This window comes from Pyrenophora tritici-repentis, chromosome 4 (assembly GCF_003171515.1).
Source record: "Pyrenophora tritici-repentis strain M4 chromosome 4, whole genome shotgun sequence".
Classification (NCBI taxonomy): Eukaryota; Fungi; Ascomycota; class Dothideomycetes; order Pleosporales; family Pleosporaceae; genus Pyrenophora; species Pyrenophora tritici-repentis.
Window position 1 is genome coordinate 1,840,483 of NC_089393.1, and position 17,230 is coordinate 1,857,712.

General features: G+C 50.0%; 7 protein-coding genes across 7 annotated transcripts; 3 read left to right on the forward strand and 4 right to left on the reverse strand.

The window, feature by feature from the left end:
* Window positions 1-2,057: 2,057 nt before the first annotated feature.
* PtrM4_094960 (CaiD, Enoyl-CoA hydratase/carnithine racemase) lies at window positions 2,058-2,789 on the forward strand (the record flags this gene model as incomplete). The annotated part of the gene is made up of 1 exon (XM_001934116.2): window positions 2,058-2,789. The coding sequence occupies one exon, from the start codon at window positions 2,058-2,060 to the stop codon at window positions 2,787-2,789; it is 732 nt and encodes a 243-aa protein (XP_001934151.1).
* Window positions 2,790-3,618: 829 nt separating this feature from the next.
* On the reverse strand, window positions 3,619-4,349 carry PtrM4_094970 (uncharacterized protein; the record flags this gene model as incomplete). Its single annotated transcript, XM_066107113.1, has 2 exons — window positions 3,619-3,623; window positions 3,683-4,349. 2 exons carry the CDS (start codon window positions 4,347-4,349, stop codon window positions 3,619-3,621), a joined length of 672 nt encoding a protein of 223 aa, XP_065962781.1.
* A 520-nt stretch (window positions 4,350-4,869) lies between these two features.
* PtrM4_094980 (Herpes-BLLF1 multi-domain protein) lies at window positions 4,870-5,697 on the reverse strand (the record flags this gene model as incomplete). The annotated part of the gene is made up of 1 exon (XM_001934114.2): window positions 4,870-5,697. The coding sequence occupies one exon, from the start codon at window positions 5,695-5,697 to the stop codon at window positions 4,870-4,872; it is 828 nt and encodes a 275-aa protein (XP_001934149.1).
* A 1,829-nt stretch (window positions 5,698-7,526) lies between these two features.
* PtrM4_094990 (uncharacterized protein) lies at window positions 7,527-9,176 on the reverse strand (the record flags this gene model as incomplete). Its single annotated transcript, XM_066107114.1, has 2 exons — window positions 7,527-8,399; window positions 8,523-9,176. 2 exons carry the CDS (start codon window positions 9,174-9,176, stop codon window positions 7,527-7,529), a joined length of 1,527 nt encoding a protein of 508 aa, XP_065962782.1.
* A 472-nt stretch (window positions 9,177-9,648) lies between these two features.
* Window positions 9,649-11,577, forward strand: PtrM4_095000 (YdiU domain protein; the record flags this gene model as incomplete). Its single annotated transcript, XM_001934112.1, has 2 exons — window positions 9,649-11,316; window positions 11,377-11,577. The coding sequence occupies 2 exons, from the start codon at window positions 9,649-9,651 to the stop codon at window positions 11,575-11,577; spliced, it is 1,869 nt and encodes a 622-aa protein (XP_001934147.1).
* A 45-nt stretch (window positions 11,578-11,622) lies between these two features.
* Window positions 11,623-13,163, reverse strand: PtrM4_095010 (CDC6, Cdc6-related protein, AAA superfamily ATPase; the record flags this gene model as incomplete). Its single annotated transcript, XM_066107115.1, has 3 exons — window positions 11,623-12,606; window positions 12,659-13,027; window positions 13,077-13,163. 3 exons carry the CDS (start codon window positions 13,161-13,163, stop codon window positions 11,623-11,625), a joined length of 1,440 nt encoding a protein of 479 aa, XP_065962783.1.
* A 539-nt stretch (window positions 13,164-13,702) lies between these two features.
* PtrM4_095020 (Arp, Ankyrin repeat protein) lies at window positions 13,703-16,958 on the forward strand (the record flags this gene model as incomplete). The annotated part of the gene is made up of 2 exons (XM_001934110.1): window positions 13,703-15,084; window positions 15,218-16,958. The coding sequence occupies 2 exons, from the start codon at window positions 13,703-13,705 to the stop codon at window positions 16,956-16,958; spliced, it is 3,123 nt and encodes a 1,040-aa protein (XP_001934145.1).
* Window positions 16,959-17,230: the final 272 nt, after the last annotated feature.

Genomic DNA, 17,230 nt, shown 5'->3' on the forward strand with positions numbered 1-17,230 from the left:
TTGGTCATATTGGCGTGTCGTTTTCAAACCAAATGACTTCGTTCAGTAGTATTGAATCATTCGAAGTTGTTCGAGCTTGGGGACTTGAAGCTCCTCAATCTGTCTGGGTCGACCACACTACGACAATGCAATGGAGAGTCAGCTACATTCAAGATTAGGTAGCAAAAAAACAGGTATAGGAATCAAAATATATGACAAAGTAATTATCGAGAGCCCACTAAAGCACAGCTCTCACCTCCCTAAACCAACGTTTCCACCCCTCCAACATCATCCCATCAATCTTCTCAACATTCGGCAGTCTTAAACAACATACACTCCGCCTCCCTCGCCTCGCCCGCTCCTTTAGAAAAGCATGCAGCCTAAATGTCTTGGGATCCAGCCTATCAAGCCACCGCGGCAGCGTAACCGGCTCAGCCTCCAGCCCAAATCGTGTCTGCATCGTCTTGTACAGTAAGTCCCAAGGCGCAGGATTAGGATGCGTCATGTTATACACCTGGACAGTGTCGTTTCTAGTCTGCTCACCAGTCAAGTTCGCAATACCCTCCATGAGCGTGTCGACGGGGATCCAATCTAGAGCGCTCATGTGGACTGGCCAAGCACCGAGTTTCCGGGAAGTCTTGAAGGTGACCCAGAGCCAGCCTTGGATGGGCCAGCTGGTAGATCCAGCAGTGGGCGATGATATATCGGCAATCTGGCCTACGCTTATGATGGCAACATGTAGATTGGAGTCGGAGTGTGCGCGGGTGAGGAGCTGTTCGGCGATATGTGTACTCTTTCCGTAGCCGCTTTCTGTTTCGTATTTGATGCAATCGAAAGTAAACCAACTGGCCTTTTATCCAGCACCCAGAACCTAGAATTTGCAAAATCTATTGATAACATTTTGATCGCCGGAGACCACTGCCAGGTTGTTTCCAAACTACGTGTGGGGATGAGAGGTTGCGATGTAACCCTTCAGTGTGTACAAGACCATCTGCTATTGTGTCTTGTTAAATCCACCCTCTTGGCTGCGGCTCCTTGCACATTGCCAGCTGTTCCCTGGCTACCAATTGCTTCAGAAGGGATATCTACTACGAACACTGACCAGAAACATGAGGCAGCCGCACACTGCACCGTGTGGTGTATAACGTGAAGATCTGAACGAAGCGTATATTTTCCGTGATCACCATTCCATGAAAAACAAGTGGCGTTCAGCCGTCGGGGGGATAACCTGTGTCCTTGACACGGAGAATGAAATGTATTCGTTTTTTTCTTAGGAACCGCGTCGCCACGGCTGAGGGGTGTTGGTTTTGGTTGGCGATTGACCATGCCGGTGGGGCTGCAGTGATTGACCAGTCTGTGATGCTGTCTTCGCCGCTGTGGCGTAGTAGATCAACATTCTCTACTCGGTGCAAAGTCTAGATTCAGAGACAGGCTTCTTCTGCACTGATAGACGTTGATGGGACCGGGAACACTGATGTTCGTTGATAGACGTGGCTTGCAGGTAGTCATTGCACATGTGGAAGACAAGTGAGGAGAATGGTACCATGTCGAGTTGTTACATGCGTCGTGAAATGTCTAGCGACGACCCTGACCCTATGAAAGACGATGTTTCCAACATCTATCTAAGCACTGTAAGACACAAGTGTTAGTATTCCAAGTTCCTTTGACCAACAGTGTTGGTGTGGTGAGAAAGGGAGGGTCTAGAAGGCTTGCACTTGAGGATACCCACATAGCCAAAGCTAGCTCCAGTACCTCCACCAAGTCTCCGACACTCCGCATATCTTCCCCCACAGTGGGGCAATCCTCGCTGCATCAACACGCCCTCGGAGAGCATGGAATAATCGACATTAGATTGCGAGTCAGCACAGGGTGTGAGATAGGAGATGCCCCGCGTACATCTTCCGTTCCCCACGTTCTCCGCACCTGGCTGCCTCGGCCTTCATACCATGCCGTTTTGCAGGGAAGTATCATGTCGCTCGCTGGGTATCTCGAAGACAATAGCGTAGACCCATCGAAACTTCGTCGTGACAATCCCCAGTAGCCTCACACCCCCTTCTACTACCCCTAACGCGTTCGACATGGCGCTAGGCCCATATACCAACCTACGCGTCACCCGCCACGACTCCGTCTTCGTCCTCACCCTCGCCAAAGCGCCCGAAAACCGCATCAACGTCGCCTTCGCCCAAGAAATAATACGCGCCTTACGCGACATTGAGCGAGAGCTCGGCCCCGATTCAGACGGGTGTGTGATAACAAAAGGCGCCGATCAGAAGTTTTGGTGCACAGGGCTGGAGCTCGATGAACTCGAAGCGAACCCTTTTGCCAACAACGATGGCTTCTTTCCGCTACTCGCCACGCTCCTCGATTACCCGTTTCCGACTATTGCGTTATTGACGGGACATACGTTTGGGGGCGCGTGTCCATTCGCTTTGGCGCACGATTATCGTATTATGAACTCTGAGCGCGGGTTCTTTTCTATGCCGCCTGTGAATCTGGGGGTTTCTTTCCCCGGGATAGGGTTTCTACCGAGGTTGAAGCTGGGGCCGCAGGTTGCAAGGAAGATGCTGCTTGAGGCACATCGCTGGACAAGCAAGGAGGCATATGCGGATGGTATCGTGGATGAAGTTGCAGCGCCCAAGGAGATGCTGGATATGGCACTGAAGAAGGCGAGGGAGATACAGGGCAGGGCGAAGATGGGCGTTTATAGCGTGCTCAGAAATGAGCTATGGGGCGAGGCAGCTGAGAAGATTAGGGGTATATGTTATGTACATGGTACGAGGGTTACTTCACCTGCGAAGGCTAAGATGTAATCCTTTTCTGTTAGCACATCTTTAGCGCATAATACCTACCTAACGCATGATCAGTCCATCAACTCATGCGGTAATGAAAGTGACTGGTCTTATTGTGTGCAGATTATGGTTTCACAAGTAGATGCGGCGGACAGACAGCGTACAAAATATGCGGGCATTATTGCCGATAGTTATGGTGTGTTACTCATATAATACCCCAGCTAGCAATACTGTAATAGGAAATCTGGACCCAAGAGCATATGTGCTGTGAAGACATCAAAAGCTAGTAGAAGTAAATACTATGTATGCTTTAGGCCAGAGTTCGGTACCGACACTGGTGGTACCATGGTACAGTCGACCCGAGGTACCCCCCTCCCCCCCAAACTACCGCATCGAAAAGTCCTCAAATGATTACATCGACGCAAAAAATTTGCGATCGAAGAGAGCCCCTAGCCTTAGGCCGGTGTCTCCTGCAGGCTATTTCAGTGATGAGGGGAAACCGAAGTCGCTGGGCTTTAATTCCAAGCAGTCATCAACCCGCTTATTTATTGTGGCTATTTCAGCACTGATTTGCAAACAGCCCATCGACCCACAGAAAGGTATCAGAGGGATCTCCTTGACCTTGGCTGTTAGTGTGCTTTGGTACAAGCCAATGAATGGGGGGAGTCTCGGATAAGGGAATATGATAGACAGAAGATCACGTGCATTGAGTTCCCTGAGTAGCAGTCCTAGGCCCTGCGCCTTGCAATGTTTACTCTTGTAACAAGGTCTTTCAGGTTCCGAAAGTAGCCGGTTGATGAGATTTTTGATACCGTCCAGCAGCGTATGGATAGCGTTGCACCGTATGCCATCAAGCTTACAGACTAACAGTTTCAGTGTGCATTTTCGGAAACTTGACTTGTCTGCATACGTACATTGTGCCTTTGAATCAAGTGGAAGTTCTAGCGATTGTATGGGTGTGCGAGCGAAGTGCAGTACTGTTGTCGCTATATCCTTGAATTGATTCCAGTCCTTGAACCGTGCAGCCAGAAACATCCAATATACTGAGTTTTCGCAATAAGTTTTCGGGATTGGCGACAGATTAAACAGGGAGCTTGAGGGCTCTTTGAACTGTCCCCACCACTTCTCTGCATAAATTTTGAGCACATCTCCCATCTGGTAGTAGTCGGCGACAACGAATATCTGAGCGAATAGTCCCGGCGTAATCTTTTCGGGTATAGACTTGACTTGCTGATGTGAAATGCTGAGTAGCACCCCGATGGCCCTTGTGCTCCAATGCTGCGCTTGAACATGATACAGGTTGTCTTCTTGACATGGAACTGTCTCACTGTAGTCCCGTTTGAACATGTTATCAAAGTAAGCCGATACGATCCGCAATTGTCGCGATGAGACAAGGAACCGGACTTCCTTCGCTCCTTCGCTGGTAGATTCTTGAGCATTGCCACGTGCCCCAAATAGTCCCAATTCCTTGATTAAAACATCTTCATCTCTCCATCCCAGAAGTGCGGTATCCGGATCCTTGAGAATGATGATCGTATCGCCATTAGGATCAACCGTGATGAGCTGCGTTTCTCCAGTCATGACCGAGTGCGTCTCCAGAAATTGCTGATAATATCAAGACTGCGAGTGTGGAGATGGACAGCTAAGATGAAGTTGGAGTTCATTAGTTAGCGTGCCAAGCCATTGGCGGTCCACTTGATTCAGATTAGGTATCGTATGCACTACGCACTCTTTCTTAAGCTGTACGCCTTGATTTCGCTGTACATGGAGACGGATGATTCTCTATTCACGTATGCTGCTGTCTTGCAAAAAAAATCTCTGGAATTGACTGAAAGCAAATGAGCACGCCGCGTCTTATTCGATATATTGTCCTGAATACTTACATGTATACATGAAGCGTTTAAAACCTCACTAGGAGCGCAAATGATGACTTATGTATGAAATATATGAATATGATCGCTTGTATCTTATCGCGTTACGACAACTAGCAGAATAATGTGTACCGAAAATAGCCACACACACACCGTGTTGAATATAAGGCTGATATTAATATTACATGGAAATAGCGAATACCCTTGTCACAGGGTGTCGCAGGGTATCCCTAGTACCCACCAGCGGTGAGAGTAGGTCTGACACTGGTCTGCATGGTGCTGCTTGCCTTTGCCTCCCCCGTGCAAGTAGTGCTGGAAGGAGAGGGCTGCTTGGGGTGGTACAATCCCCCGGTAGGGTGGTGCAATCCTCCAGAAGGTTGGTGTTTGAATGGCCACTTGTCGGAAGGACGAGGACGGCCATAGCCATAGCCGTCACCCTTGTGTTCATCTGGGCTGCCGGTGCTGCTCGGGCGGAGAGGAGCTGTGGGGCGCGTAGAGTTTCCGGTGGGGCTTGGAGAGGAGAAAGTAGAGTCTGCATCCGTGGGCATGGTGGATGGGGAGGCCGAGGAGGTGGTGGTATCGAGTGGTGTACGGGTCTTTTGAGCCTCCTCCTCAGTGCAAGTTGTTTCGATGGGAAGAGGAGTGGTTGGCACTTCTGGGGCTCCAGTCGGCATGATGGCGGGTGTAGTAACTGGCATGAGAGATGAGGGTGTTGGGAGAGTGCTGGGGAAATAACGCTCCGTAAACGTCTTTGCGTCCCAGTCGCTGGACCACGAGAAGGTGTACGACACAAAAATTGCGGGCTGGTCATCGTCGGCTGGAATCGGAGCTGAAGGGACCGGAGGAGCAATAGTAACCGAAGGTGTCATGCTAGCAATGGTCGGCGCAGAGTGAACTGGTTGCGAAGCTACCTGCGTAGGGCCATATCCCTCGTCGATCGGGGTGGGAGATGCAGTAAGGGAAGTACACGAGCTGGTGGTCTTCACGCTGCCTTCTGCAAGCGGAGCCGCGACGACACTGCCTGCAAGCAGGGTGATGAAGATAGTAGATTGCAACATAGTGCAGATTGAGTGACGTAGAAAAGAATATGGGAAAGAACGTACGACCTGCGGAACAGAATCAAGTCAAGCAATCGACCAAGGGAAGAGCGAATCTCCTGAAAATCGGTAGAACAACAAGCATCATGTTCTCGTTGGTTGGCGCTCTTATATACGCGGGTTCCAATGAAACAAACCATCCGCGCTGGGGCCTTAGGCCAGGTACCTGACGAACCGCGCCAAAAGTAAATCACTACGGAAACATCTTCTTGCCGCGGATAGTGTGGAGAGAAACGGGTCCATACCAAGGCCCAAGTCTGCGCTGCGAGTGGTCGAAAGGATATGAGGCGCGTGCCGTCAAAGAGCAAGCGTGATTACGGGCGTTTCGGAGTGTTTCGCCCAGCCCAGGCTAGCGGAAAATCAGCGCGCCAGCACGTGCTGCAAGCGGCTATGTCGTGATCTAGACCGATTTTGTCTTTGCTAAGGCGAGCGCGAACTATGTATGTTGCATTGCTCCTATATGTCGCAGAAAATAGTATCAATAGTTGTGATGGCATCATGGCTCTTCTGCCCTCCTGAAGTCCGACCCAACCCAACTCGTTCACCATGAATCTACCTTTGCGCACGATATCTACTTTGACCCTAAACGTCCTGAAAAACTGCAGCGGTGCCTTGTACAGCCCCGTAAGCGCAATATTCCTTCCTAAGCATATCCTCGCGACATGTCCAAAAGCCATGATGAACCTGTTATACTCCTCTGCTTTCTCCTCGTTCTCTAGCCCCCGTTCGGGACGAAAGCCGCAGGCATCAGGGCCATAGACGTTTTCGTCCCGGTGCACAAGCCAGGGGTTGCAGGTGGCTGCCGTACCCGGCGGAGCGTAACGACCATGTAGATGCATGCCAGCTGCGCCCACTAGGCGGGGAAAGTGTTCGGAGCGGATGGGAGGCTATACAATATCAGGCGCTGCATGTCAACAGGGATGATTGGCTTACTTCCCGCATGGTTTCCTTGACACACGCGATGTAATACGGACAAGTTTCCATGACCTCATTGTATTGCGGCATAGGGCTTAACTTTCCATCTTCACTGACGCTCTTGCATCAACCTGGTAAACAATATGAAATTAGAAATGAGGTGGGCGACCATTGCTTGGAGCGTTGTACCCGTCGTATCGGCCCCCGCGAGCAGCACAAGGAGAATCTCAGTTTTGATCCAGTCTTCCACCCTCGCGTTCAGGAACTTTTGCAGTAAATCCACACTTTCGAGCTTCCCGGTCTGAAGATTGTCTACATGATAAGATTGTCTCGGAAGCGCATCAGCATCCCATTACAAGAATCGTCTTCTGGTTTCGCCACGAGATACTTTCCACCGAGCCACGTTTTTTTCGCCAAGTCTGTAAAGGGTCAAAGGTAAGCAGTTCATGGATTAAACTGTCAATGTGTGAACCGCGCTCAATCAAACCGATGGGGGCGCCAAAGCCTATGTCCGAAATGATATCATATGCCATAAAGATTGCCTATTTTGGTGTACATCAGCTTGTTTCGTCATCGTCGTGCACAGGACGCAGACGTGCCCAAGGCGCAAAGTCAAATTTCTTGCCATCCCCAAATAGTCCGCCCAGTCGATCAATCCACTTTCCCTTGGTTAATCATGTCACACTTCATGCTGATAGTGGCCTGTTACTTGTCCTATCGAATCAGATATCACCATGTTCAATCTTGTACTATCAACCGCTTGAATCTGGTCCTGCCCTAGATAATGCTCCAACTGTATATGCAGATGGGATGGATCACATCTTGACTACAGAGCTACTACAGACAACAGTCTACACGCCCATTACCCACCTATCTCACCAAGTAAACTTTGCAATCCCAGCATTCCAACATGACCATAGATCCACCCCTCCAAGTTCATCGTCGCGATCAACGAACTTCAGAGTCCGTATTGTTTCTCTTCCACACGTTTTTCCTGAACGCTTGCTCTGATTATGGATCTCCTTCACAGTCCTGCCAGTCCAGATGTTGCTAATCCGAATAGCCGCATCCGTCGACAAATCCTGAGCTGCAGCCAAGAGTCCCAGTCGCGGATGCACATCGATATCAAGGTCCAACTCATCTCTGTTTGCATGCACAAATGTGAGCATAGGCTGAGACCAGTTCTTAAATGCCTTGTGGTTGAGTTTCCGTCTCTTAGCGGTATCGCGATTATTTGGGTACAGTGACCTGAAATACTGCTCGTTGTAGTGATGGTTCTCATAATTGAATGTTTTCCTGGACGCATTTCGTGATAGGCGCGGCGAGCGGATGTCGTAGAGAAAAAGGGTATCGTCAAGTCCGGAGCAAATCAACCGTGTTTCGTCGTCGGCACGCTTGAGCTTGGAAATGGGGCCGGGATGTGTGAGAACCTGACTTGAGCCTCCTGATCGAGTGTCGTAGAGACGGATACTACCATTTCGACATCCTAGCACGACAGTGGTGTATGAAATCCATTCCAGTGCTATAACCTCGGAAGGAAGGTCTTTGACAGGAACTGTCGTGTCCCATGCTCCTGTTTGTGAGCGTGTTGATAACAACATTGAGTGGGAAGCTGCCGTTGCAAGATGTTCGACATGACTAGCTGCTACGCTGTTGACAAGGCCAGGTAAAGGCGAGAAGGTCGTTGGTCTCGCTGCCACATCCCAAATTGTCGCACAATTCTTTGGTGTAATCTTTTGTCCTACATACTGGAGACACAAAACTTAGCATCTCTTTGTTGAGGGTGACTAGAATATCGGCACAGGATGCTAACTGTTTTGTAGATAGAGTTTACACGCTACCATCCTGATACTGAACTTGGTCAAACTTACAGGTTCATCGCGATCTGGATCGCTGAGCCACAGCTCCGGAGGTCTATCGGAGCCAAGAGTAGTCACTGCAAGCGCACCCGTTGCCGGAAGATAGCGCAAAGATGACACAATCGATGTCGTGCGAGCTATTTCATCCCATGGGTAAAATGCGTATGGGTTATCGAGTGCAAGATCATGTTCTTCATTAGACTCTTCAAGCTCTCGGATCTTGTTAGACTGGATCTTCTGCTGCTTGATGCTGTTCGATCCATGCACAGCGTAGATTGTGCGAGACACTGGGTCCCTATCGAATAGTCGTATGAAAGGTTGACTTGGTGTGGTAGTGATGACTTGCTGGGGCTGACTTTCGATACCAAAAGCGCAAGCATCTGGCCAGAGATGCTGGATGTAGGCTAAACTCCTCTTGATGCCAATTTCTCTCTCAACATGGGTGAGGACAAAGCTGTTTGGGTTACGTCTAACGACTCGCTCCTTGCGCACCTTGTTGGAACGAGCGATTGTGATGTTCTGTATACGCTCTTTCCGCTCAAGCTTTTTTATATTGTCGACAGAGTACTTGAAGTCACCTCCTTGTGATGCAGTCCGAGACTGGATTTTGAAGTATTTCTTCTTCTCTTCATCGAAATAATAACCAGGTATTGGCTGTCCGTTCATGCTGGAGGAGGGGGATGTGCGTATCCGACGTCAAATTCAATGCAAAGTGAGAAATGGCCAGAGATGGAACAGGGAGGTCTTTACAGTACTAGACGTGAAGCTAGAAATGCGCAGGAACGCGCGAACGTTGTCGTTGATTGGCTGGAAACGCGGCAGCAGTGATGGTGTCTGCAAAACAAGCGCACGAGTCAGGAACGGCGACATTTTTCAGCATGTCCTTATCGATAGGCAGTTCCGAGGCATGACGCCACTACCCTATCGCATTCACATCGTTCCGAATGATCTGCGGCACCGTGTCATTGTATTTGCCGCCACTTCCCCTCTTTCTTCCCACTTCCTACATAACTTGATACGCTCTGGGCATTTTATGCTTCGCCTCTCACCTGGGTCACAGCTTACGAGGAAAGCACTATCGACAACAAAAGACACTTGCAGGAACCCATCCCAAATATCAATGCGCCTAAACCAAGTCATGGCGCATCTGGACAGCCCGCAGACTACCAACACCTCTGCTAGTGAATTGCAGACTCTTCAATCCCTTCCCAAGTCGAATGTCTTTACGTCGAACCTACCCGTCGATCCGGCGTTCCCCACACCAAAAGACTCACACAATGCGCCACTGGAGGCACTGGGACCGCGTATGGTCAAAGGAGCGCTGTATACATATGTACGACCTGATCCGCAGGGAGAGCCCGAATTGCTCGCTGTTAGTCAGCGAGCGCTACAAGACCTTGGCTTGAAAGAAGAGGAGGCCAAGACCGAGGAGTTCAAGGAACTTGTTGCGGGGAAGAAGATCCTGACATGGGATGAATCCAAACCAGAGCAAGGCATCTACCCCTGGGCTCAATGTTATGGAGGTTATCAGTTCGGGCAATGGGCTGGCCAACTTGGCGACGGGCGCGCCATATCGCTGTTCGAATCGACAAACCCTGCGACAGGCACCCGGTATGAGGTACAGCTCAAAGGCGCGGGCAGGACCCCCTACTCTCGTTTTGCCGATGGTCGCGCAGTTCTTCGCTCCTCAATCCGAGAATTTGTGGTATCAGAATATCTAAACGCAATCGGTATTCCCAGTACCAGAGCCCTGGCCCTGACGCTCAACAAAGGCAGCAAAATCATGCGCGAGCGGATGGAACCTGGAGCCATTGTAACACGCTTTGCCCAAAGCTGGATCCGTTTTGGAACCTTTGACCTGCAACGTATCCGCGGAGACCGCAAAACCCTACGTACGGTCGTAGACTACACAGCCGAGCACGTCTACGGCGGATGGGACAAGCTTCCATCCAAACTCCCAGATGGCGACGCTAAGGAAGTTCACGACCAAACCCACGAAGGCGTCGCCAAAGAAACCGTCGAAGGTGAGGCTGAGAACGAAGAAAACCGCTACGTTCGTCTTTACCGCGCCATCCTCCGTCGCAACGCCTCAACCGTCGCAAAATGGCAAGCCTACGGCTTCATGAACGGCGTCCTAAACACTGACAACACATCAATCCTCGGTCTGTCTATCGATTTCGGCCCCTTTGCTTTCCTAGACACCTTCGACCCGACCTACACACCCAATCACGACGACCACATGCTGCGCTACAGCTACCGCAACCAACCTACAATCATATGGTGGAATCTGGTCCGTCTCGGCGAAGCTCTCGGCGAGCTCATGGGCGCAGGCAGTATCGTAGACAGCGACACATTCGTCGAACAAGGCGTCACTGAAGCTCAAGCTGGTGAGGTAGTTGCCCGCGGCGAATCCGCCATCGACCGCGCAGGCGAAGAATACAAGGCCGTCTTCCTAGCAGAGTACAAACGCCTAATGACCCTGCGTCTCGGCTTGAAAACCTACAAAGAATCGGATTTCGAAGACTTGTTCTCCGAGTTGTTGGATTGTCTGGAAAAGTACGAACTAGACTTCCACCATGCGTTTAGGAGGCTAGGTAGTGTGACGCTTGCGGATGTGGACACTGAGGAAAAGAGAAAGGACGCTGCAGGCAAGTTCTTCAGAGCAGATAACGTACCGAGACAGGAGAGCGAGGAGAGGGCTAGGATTGCAAGGTGGTTGGGTACATGGGCAGAAAGGGTAAGGGAGGATTGGGGGGAAGGCAAGCATGAGGAGAGAAGGGCGGCTATGGATGCGGTCAATCCAAAGGTGTGTTGTTCCTAATATGAAGGACTTTGTTTAGAGGATCCTATACTAACATACCAGCAGTTTGTCCCTCGCTCCTGGGTCCTAGACGAACTCATCGACCGCGTTGAGAAGAAGAACGAGAGAGACATCCTACCGCGGATTATGAAGTTGAGTTTGAATCCTTTCCAGGAACATTGGGATTGGGATGGGGACGAAGAGGAGCGGTTCTGCGGCGACGTACCAAAGTACAAGGGTATGATGCAGTGTAGTTGCAGTTCCTAGATGGACTTCTTTCGTACTTGGAATAAGTTGGCCGTGTAGGGACGTCTAATCCACACCACCGACTAAATACTCCCCAACTTCAACTCCTACATTCCTGCCCAGCGCCCGTGCATATTCCCAACCAAAATTCACTCTCCATCGTCCACCGCCCTCTAGCGCGTCATTACTACCAGCACCGCCCGCTCGAACAAGCAATCGCATACTCGTCAGCGTGGCAATCTGTGTGTATAGATCTGCTACCTGGGGCACCGTTCCTTCTAACAACGCTCTGAATATCGCTAGTAATCTGTCCAAAGTGAACGGACTGGGTGTGAGGAGATGCCGACTAATCTTCCTATGCTTAGTTCCAGAACGCTTCCCCGTTACACTGAAGGAGGCGGCAGAAGGAGCGCGACGCTTGTTCTTGCGCTTATCTGTATGCTTCATAAAGTATGTAACGTCTGTGCGAGAAGGGTTGTACGATGCGAGATATGCAGCTATGAGGATGTGTGTTGTAAAGTACGGGAGTGTGTGCGCGGTCACGTTTGCGGGCTTCTTTTTACTCGGGGTTGTGGGTATGGATGTGGGGTCATTTATCGTTGGCTCGGTGGAGGTGGTGGATATGATGCGGTCTAATACCGAGTCTTCGAGTTGGAAAAGATGGCGTCGGTTGACCATGAGGCGTGAGAAGTCTCGCGTGCCGAATTGACCAGACACTACGGGTTCGACAAAAGGTCGCCAGAGTCGCATGGCACAGCTCTTGAAGCTGATGAGGTCCCGCCCTGTGTGCTTTGAAAGAGAGTCGTACACGGCCTGGAGGAAGCGGCCCCAGAGCCATGCGTCGTCTTCGGCGGCGAGATCGGGTGTGTAATCGGGGAACTGTTCTAGAGACGGGGCTTGAAGGAAGATCTCGGGTGGACTTGAACCTAAGATGGCGAGTAGTTCGTTGCGCGTATATGATGGGAAATGAAGAAAGGAGGCGGATGAGGAGTGGAGGATGGAAGGCGTAAGTGCGAGGGTTGTAGTGAGTATGAGCGAGAGATTCGGTATCTAAACACCTTGTTAATAGTGGATATCTGATGGTATATATGTGCAGACGCACCATTTCCCCTAATCTCGCCAGCGCAGAGATCAAGGTCCCTCCCCCTTCTCGCAGTTTGTCCATCCCATCCAGGATAAGCACAAACTTGGCCCTCCCTTCCAATAACCTGCTCATGTTGACACATAGCGCGCTTAGATTCTCTGTGCGCGCGTATGGTCTCCTATCAATTGTCTCATCGTTGAACTCATCAAGCGCATCGAGACTAGCTGCGACCATGCGCTCGAGAAGATGGCGCGCTGTTATGCATTCGCGTACGTTGATGATTGCATGGGGTATTTGCGAGAGATGAAAGTAGGAGCGTAGAATAGACGATTTCCCCGTTGCCGTCAGACCATGGATGTTGAGGAAGGATGTTGACGGGAGATGTGCCTGATTGATTGTTAGCATGGTGTTGGACAGGGATGACGCATTCACGAACGCTGTAAAGAGCTGCAAGGTGCTGAATGAGCTGTTCACGACACTGAAACTCGGCATTGAGTTGCGCGATGATTTCTTCGGGTAACATTGTTGCGGCGGTTATCGTCGAGGTTTGGTCCCTGCCATGTTGAGTTGATGGTCAAGGTTGTCACGCTAAGCTAGCGCCGAAACGCGCCTGCACGTGCTTTATGCCGTTCTACACCCCTCTTCCCCTTCACACACCACATCGCTGCAAATACATCACCTGCGTCAAATTTATCCGAATCCATTATAATAGCGCAATCATGGGATTTGCTGTACTCTATCTGCTCCCCGTTACCTGGCGCAAGAACCCAGCCCACATCTGCCTGCAGTGCAGAAATTATGGCGCGTATAGCCGGTTGTCACTGGTAGGCTGTGTTAACTACATGCAACTGTGCCGTAGCACTGCAGACGATCATACTATAAGTACATGGGGTGAATGGCCACAAATCACTTGTCGCCCCCACCGGGCAGTGCAATCTTCATGTCGGGTCCCACATGAAGGAGGCCTGCCACTGGATTCTTATAATCCAACTGTGTATCTGCTTACTTCATAGAATAACAATCAAGACAACAAAAGATCAAGACACATTTTCTCCTATCTATATGGCAGGTCTGGGTGAGGCTGCAAGCGTGATTGCCGTACTTCAGTTATCCGGCAAGGTTTTCAACTATATTGGTACAGCCAAAGACTCTTCCGAGGACCGAAAGCGACTTCGTGAGGAAGTGCGTGCGTGCAGAGACATACTGCGAATGCTGAATGAAGATTATGAGGATGCAAAGGATACCGAGGATAGCGATATCTGGGCTGCTACTATCCACACGCTCCAAAGTTCCAATGGGCCTCTGTCGCGTCTTCAGTCTGCTTTGATACAAGTGGAGAGACGGCTTAGTAGCAAGAACACATTCAAAACTACACTGAAATGGCCGTTCCAGGAGAAAGAAGTACGTAAGATCATCGAAGCTATCGAACATGAGAAGAGTCTGCTTGTATTAGCACAGCAAAGAGATGGTCGTAAACATCTTCTCAAAATCCAAGCTTTCGTACAGAAAAACAACGCGCAGCTTACGGAAATCTTACTCTCCGTGGATACGAATTCCAAGAACGTCGAAACGAATTTCCACGGATTAGCAGACCAAGTTTTTGAGGTACAAACTCTGCAGCAAGAGTTGTATAGTGGAATCAAAAGTCTACAGGGCAACGGAAACGGACACAAAGACACTAAGCTACGCAAATCTGCGCTCAAATGGATCAGCTCAGAGGACTACGCATATAAACACACTGATATCCTCAGCAAACGAGAAGAAGGAACAGGTAAATGGTTCCTGGAATCTGGCGAATACAAGGCTTGGTTGGATCATTCTGATCCCCAAAGACTCCTTTGCACTGGCGTCCCTGGAGCTGGAAAGACGACGCTTACTTCCATCATCATCGATGACTTGCAAATGCGGTATCAGAACGACCAGTCTGTTGTTGTAGCATACATCTATTGCGACTACAGAACCCGCGATGAACACAATGTTCGACGTATGCTGTCATGTTTGTTGAAACAGCTAGCGGAAAGACCAGACAGTTTGCCGGGAACAATTGCGAAGCTGTACAGGGACAATGATGATGGATTGAAACAACTGTCTTTGGTAGATATTACTCGGTCTCTGCAGTCACTTGCGGCATCATTCTCGAGGGTCTTTATTCTTATCGATGCTCTGGACGAGTGTAACACAGCTGATCGTTGCCGAACGGTGTTCTTGTGGGAGATATTCAAGCTTCAACGGATATCGAACACGAGTCTACTAGCTACCTCAAGGAACATCCCTGAAGTTGTTGACATGTTTGACAGGTGTCAACCTGTCGAAATCCGCGCTAGTACTCATGATGTACGGACCTACATTGAAGGAAATCTTGATACTTTACCAAGGTTCGTTCAGAGCAACGTGGATTTACAAGAGCAGATTAAAGATGGAATTGCCAAAGCTGTGGATGGCATGTGAGTGCTATTCTTCACTTCTCGAATCAACCTGGCTTGCAAGCCATTCAAACGCATGCAGATCTCCGAGTTTGGGGCTTACCGACATGTACCTGGTTTAGCCGCTGTTGTAAATCTCGCTTACAGATATCAGGTTCCTTCTAGCCAAACTCTATCTTGCCTCTTTATCGAAGAAGCGTTCAGTCAACGCAGTACGGAAAACGTTAAAAGAGGTGTCATTGGAAACAAAAAGAGAAAGGACGGGAAGTGAGTCTGAAGCATACGACTACGCCTACCACGTAACCATGCAGCGGATTGAAGAACAGGGGTCAGACCAAGCAGAGCTTGCGAAAGAGGTTCTGGCTTGGCTCACCTGTTCAAAACAGCCAATGACCACAGAAATGTTACAAAAGGCATTGGGCGTAAGAGATGTAGAATACGAATTAAGCGAGGATGACTATCCTGACATTGGAAGCATGGTGTCAGCCTGTGCTGGACTCGTGGAACTTGTCGATCGACAAGATGGAAGTCCGATCATACGCCTCGTTCACTATACCACGCAGGAATACTTTGAGAGAACCGCTAGTAAATGGTTTCCGGAAGCAGAAGCTATGATAGCTATATCATGTATAGCCTATCTTAGCCTCGACGAATTTGGCACCGAAGCGCTGCCTGAATTCCAGCCTTTTCCTGATGATGAATGGGGTGCCGATCCATTCTATTCATACGCTGCCAGCTACTGGGGGGTACACGCACACCATCTATCACCCAATCATCCACGAGTGGTGGAGTTTCTCAGTCGACCGCATCACGTTGGAAGAAATGGACTCTGGCAGTGGGATCTACGAGGAGGTGATACTGCTCACCACCCACTTGCAACCACCGCACTTCACCTGACAGCATATTTTGGGCTTGAGGAAATGACCGCCAAGATACTTGGGAATGTCCCTTATTACAATGAGAGGGAAGATAAATACCCAACAGAGCCAACGCCTCTGATGCTTGCTGTCATGAAAGGCCATGAAGGCGTGGTCAGATCACTCCTTGAGCGCGGCGCCAAAATCACAAGATCGTCAAAGGGCACAGCTCTATACCGGGCTGTAGAAAGTAACAATGAAGCCATGGTCCGGCTCCTAGTCCCTTACTGCTCTGGCAATCTCCTCGAGGCCCCAGATCACAATCATCCCACCGTTCTCCACGTCGCCGCACGCCGAAGCTTCCACAACATTGTTGTACTATTGCTCGAACATGGCTTGCACGTTGACGAGCGCCCAATCAAGGACTACATTAAAGACGGGTCGCCGACGCCCCTCTATTCCGCAGCCATAGGAGGCGACCTATCCATGATCAAACTGCTTATCGAGCGTGGCGCCGACCCAAATGCCAAATTCATCAATTACAGACATCTGTGCGAGGATGATGGTATCAGGAGAGTGGACACCCCACTAAACGCTGCAGTGCGCGAGCAGCGTATAGACGTTGTCATGTTCCTGCTCGACAGCGGTGCTAGGATCGACAATAAACTGCCCTACGTTGACCCCGCAATGGTATCCGTGTGTGAGAATCGGAATTACGAGATGCTCAAGCTACTGGTTGAAGTGGGCGGCTTTGATGTCAATCGATCTACTCTAAGGAGCAGACCTTTGATCGTCAACGCGGCGCGCTGCCGTTGGGAAGAGGGCCTCAGCTACCTGTTCAGCGTGGGGGCGAACGTATATTGTCACTACGAGTTGACATTTAGTGATGTTGCAAGCGCTTGGTTTAGGTATGACGATGAGCGGAAAGATGCAAAGGCCAAGTTTGCACGGTGGGTGTTGGAGAATAATGTACCGGTTGTGTCTGTGGTGGGCCAGCCTAGTGAACCGCAACGTGTGGATTTAAATTGGTGGGAATAATGGAGGTGAACGGGATGCACAACTGGACGAGTTTCTCTTATCGCAAACCGTTCAAAAAAAACCTTTTTTCTTTACAATATCTTAGACTGTATGTCGAAAATTGAAGAGCCTTCAATTAGATAATTTTGACAAGAGCTGTAAGGCCTTTTCGACACCTTCCTCCCGCCCCTACCAATATATCTACCTATACCTCATCGCACACCCCCGACTCTGCACTAACGCATCAGCTCCTTGACATCTTAATGCCTGCAGATCTTGTCAACTGTCGACAC